The following is a 4,394-nucleotide window of genomic DNA, read 5'->3' on the forward strand; positions in this document are numbered from 1 at the left end:
TTTTTCTTTTTCCGGTACAAGTATGAGCAGTTTTTCCTACTGCTTTGTTCATTTGATATGCCACGATTTTCTTATTACTACTATAGTAAGTGGCGGATTCAGAATTTTCATTCAGGGTGTTTGGAAAAAAAAAGTCAAATATACATTGTAATTTTTTGTCGAGTGTGTTCAAAAATTAATATATGCACATAAATATAGAAAATTTACCCTATATATATATTGTAATTTTTTACCGAGAGTGTTCGGGTGAACACCTTGGCCTCCAAGTAGATCCGCCCCTTACTATAGTATCTCCTAAAAACAATGCATAATTTTGTCTAATTTAAAAGCTATGTTCTTCATTTTGTTCTTAATGAATTTTTTTATAATAACATGAATATTATAAAATATTAAGATTACAAATTTGAAAAATATTCGTCTCTCTTTAAGTGACAGAGAGAGGGTGTACACTAGTGGAGAGTTTGTGAGTGCAGTGCCAGTACATGTGGATCCATTGATTTGTGACCAACAAATAACTTCTCCCTCTGTACCCTTTATTTGTCCCTATCCTAAAATTAAATATTTTTTTTTTCTTCATTTACTAAAGTGAATGAATAAAAATAGACTTTTATTTTTAATATATTACACAAATAAAAAAGGACGAAAAGAGTACCATGATCGCAATGTTTAGCCGTAAGATATTTTAGTGCTTAGAGTTAGAATGTGAGTCTTGAACTCTTGATGAACCAAAGGAACTTGATTATTTGATGGTGCGATCTTTATCACCTGGTCTAATTTTTCCTTTTTCTGCAGTTCTATTTTTTTTTTCTTTTTACTTGTCCATTATAATAAAAATAGGTTTTCTATTTTACCTTTTTATTTTAACTAATCAAGAGAGATTATTTTTTTAATATTACATTATCATTAAGTAATTACAAACCGTACTAAGCAAATCACATAATAAAGGCGTGTAATAGTTAACTTCCACTAGCTTCAATGACCAAAATCACATATTTGGTTTAATTCAATATTAAATGTGCTAAGTTAACTAATCCATTTGTTTCTCCCTTCCTCTCCTCTTATCAAACTGAGGGGAGGGGGGAGAAGGATCAAGTCTTACAAATTTGCTGCTTAATTCATATACCCCTTGAAATGACATTTTTTATGTTTGCCGTCGAATTTCATAGCCTTATTAGCTTCTCTTAAGTAATAATGTAGGAAAATCATGATAGTCTCGTATTAATTGACTACCTGAATTTTCATTGTATCAATAAATGTAGTTTCTCATCTTGCAATCCCTTTCTTATTCATCTTTAGATTGCCAAGCTGGGATTATAGTCGTTTAGTGGGACAGAGTAAGATTTTTAATATGTAGAATGCATACACAATAGAGAGTTGGAATTTCTGTTAAAGTAAGCCCACCATTGTGGAAATCACGGATCAAAAGACTCTCAAATTTCAAAAGATCTTTGATCACATCAGACCCTCCCAAAAAAAACTGATCACCTGGACAAAACTAATTATTATTTGTATCGGTAAATCATTGAGCCAACAAACAAAAGTTCTACATCAATATGAACAAGGTGAGACTAAAAATTGATATAAATCAGGACGAACAATATCACAATATGTCAAGAAATGTATATTCGGATCGAATTAGTAGAACATAAAATCAAAATAAAGTTTCTATATTCTATTCATAAAAAAGAAAAAAAAAAGGAAAAAAGGAGCAAAAAATAAAAATGCCTCCTATATTTATCATCATATAGTTTTGTGACACACGATATCAGTTTGCGACGCTCATGATGCTGAAACGTGCCATGTTGCTGCAACATTTTCATTCGTGTATAGCTTATCAGTTTGCCACGATTTAATTTCCTGACGACCTTTCAATCGACATGCATGCATGTTGCGATTATACATCGTTACTCGAATTCTTTGAAGTAAAAGGTCATAAAAAATTGTCTCCCCGGTGAGGAACATAGTGAATTATGCAAAAGTTTTGTTCAACTCCAAGGAAGAAACTCCAGAAGTAGCCATATTTTCAGCAACCCAAGCCAATGACCTATGGTTCCATCTCAAGATATTATCAGTCACCTCACACGTATCCTCTTTACAACTATTTTCAGGAATATCCACTACATAAGACTCAATAGCCACTGTCTTACTTGTATATTTCTTTAGCCCATGATCATCTTCTTCTTTATCCTCATGCAAAGTGATAGTAGATTTGAAGTTCAAGAAACTATGATCCGCATCAACAACACTAAACACACTCACATGCATATCATCATCAAGAAAATCGAACCTTTCTATGCTTTTTTTACCAGGAAATCCAGAAACCATTGTTTTAAAAGACAGTGTCAGGACTCGCCCCGGGGCTCGCCTCGGGACAGGGCAGTGGCAAAACGCCCTGGGACTAACGTGCGGGGCTTAGTTCCTATGAGGCTTACGCCCTAAGCGCCCAACCGTACGCCCTAAGGTTGGGCGCCCTAAACACGCCTAACGCCCAACGCCCAGGGCTCGCCTAACAGTTCTTACACAAATTATATTTTAAATTCCTTAATAGTTTTTCATCTATAGAAATAGAAGATTGGGTGTAACTCATATAACAAGTCATAGTATTGGATATTTACTATTTGAGAACGTCGTGAGGGTGAATATTACTTAATTTTTTTTAAAAAAAAACACATAGCGAAATTGTACATTTTCACTTGTCATTGATCATAAGTCCTATGTATCAGAATTATCATATAATTTTATTTTTTGTTCATGAAGAAGTTATGTTTTAATTGTAATATTGATAAATTTTATTGATTATTTGCTTATAGGGAGATAAAATGAATAGTATGATAGTAATAGTGTTTTAAGAAATTATGTTTTTTTCTGTGTTTGAAAGTTAAAATGTTAGAATTGATTTGCATTTCATAATAGCTTTTATTTCATTGTATTGTTTATACTTGTAAAATTATGTTATATATAATTATAAGTTATAAGCGGTGTATAATGAATTGTTTTGATCATTTTTTTGTGAGGATCCGCGCGCGCGCGCGCACACACACTATATATATATATATATATATATATATATATATATATATATATATATATATATATATATATATATATTTCATTTATTTACAGTTTTTTTTTATGTAATTTTACCTATTTAAAAATATTTATTGTAATTATATTATTTTAAGAAACACTAAAAAATAAATACCCATGGGGCTTACGCCCCGTGCCTCGAGGCTTACGCCTCGTCGAGGCGTATGTAAAACGCCCCGCCTTACGCCCCCGCCTTTTAAAACACTGCCAGAAACTAAGGTGACTTCCCTTATACTACCAACACCACCATCACCAGAAAGAAGAGTGCAGCTGCTGATGAAATTCTTGTAGCATTGCGGCTTCTCGAATTTTCGAACCAAAGACCATACTAAGGGAAGAGGTGCATCGATTGTTTGGACTAGAATTGAAGAACATTGATTTGGGGGAAGTTCATGAGTGTGGTAAAGTTTGATCATTTTTTCTAGAGCGTTTGAGTTTTTTGGATTTGTGCATAACATGATTGGACGTTATGCTTGCGGAGTTTGGGTGTCTCTAAGCACATGGTTCAAGGGAGTCTTCTATTGATTTCCTATTATATAGAGGGAGAGAAGAGGGGCACTTCACTAGTTCGATAGTCAAATCATGATATAAATTTGGGATTAGGCACTATAACACCCTAATTATTCTGAAGTTGCTACGACATATTTTATCTTTCTTTGGGTCTTATTACCTCTCTAAACTTATCTAAAACAGAATAATTACCACCTTAACCGCTGACGTGGCAAGAAACGTGTGTTTCACTCTCTTTGGGAGAGTGAGAAACATAAAAAAGAGAAAACTTAATTTTTTTCTTAAAAATCTATATTTTCTTAAAATATGAAAAACTGAATTGTTTTTTAAAAATATGAAAAATCCATTTTTTTAGAAAATAAATCTGGAAAACTGAGTCTTCTTATTAAAAAATTTGGACATTTTTAAAATCTGGAAAACTGATTACTTTTCTATATATGAAAATAAATCTAGTTTTTCAAATTTAGTTTTAAAAAACGGGTTTTCCAAATTTTTTAAAAAATAATCAATTTTTCCAAAATTTTATAAAAATTCAGTTTTTACACATTTTGACAAAAAATACTTTTTTCGGATTTTATTTGAAAAATAAAAGTGTCCTGAGAAAATGAAATCATGAAAATCAAGATTTTTTAAGACATTTTAAAACAATAATCAAGTTTTCCATATTTTTAAAAAAATTCATGTTTTCCGTTTTTTTTTATTAAAAAAAATGGGTTTTTAAAAAAAATCAAATTTTCAGATTTTTAATTTTTTTTAAAAAAATGGGTTTTAAAAATCATCTTTTTAAATAAATTCAG

At 31.2% G+C, this 4,394-nt stretch overlaps 1 protein-coding gene across 1 annotated transcript; it reads right to left on the reverse strand.

Annotated features, from left to right (window-relative positions):
• Window positions 1-1,540: 1,540 nt before the first annotated feature.
• On the reverse strand, window positions 1,541-3,592 carry LOC132623162 (abscisic acid receptor PYL12-like). Its single transcript, XM_060337877.1, has 3 exons — window positions 3,312-3,592; window positions 2,909-2,913; window positions 1,541-2,326 (listed from the first exon to the last, which is right to left on the reverse strand). Exons 1-3 carry the CDS (start codon window positions 3,543-3,545, stop codon window positions 1,969-1,971), a joined length of 597 nt encoding a protein of 198 aa, XP_060193860.1. The 5' UTR covers window positions 3,546-3,592; the 3' UTR covers window positions 1,541-1,968.
• Window positions 3,593-4,394: the final 802 nt, after the last annotated feature.

This window comes from Lycium barbarum, chromosome 12 (assembly GCF_019175385.1).
Source record: "Lycium barbarum isolate Lr01 chromosome 12, ASM1917538v2, whole genome shotgun sequence".
Taxonomy (NCBI): domain Eukaryota; kingdom Viridiplantae; phylum Streptophyta; class Magnoliopsida; order Solanales; family Solanaceae; genus Lycium; species Lycium barbarum.

What these genes read in the sequence shown, in the direction of transcription:
- LOC132623162 (XM_060337877.1), bottom strand. Translation starts at nt 3,545, where the DNA reads ATGTTATGCACAAATCCAAAAAACTCAAACGCTCTAGAAAAAATGATC.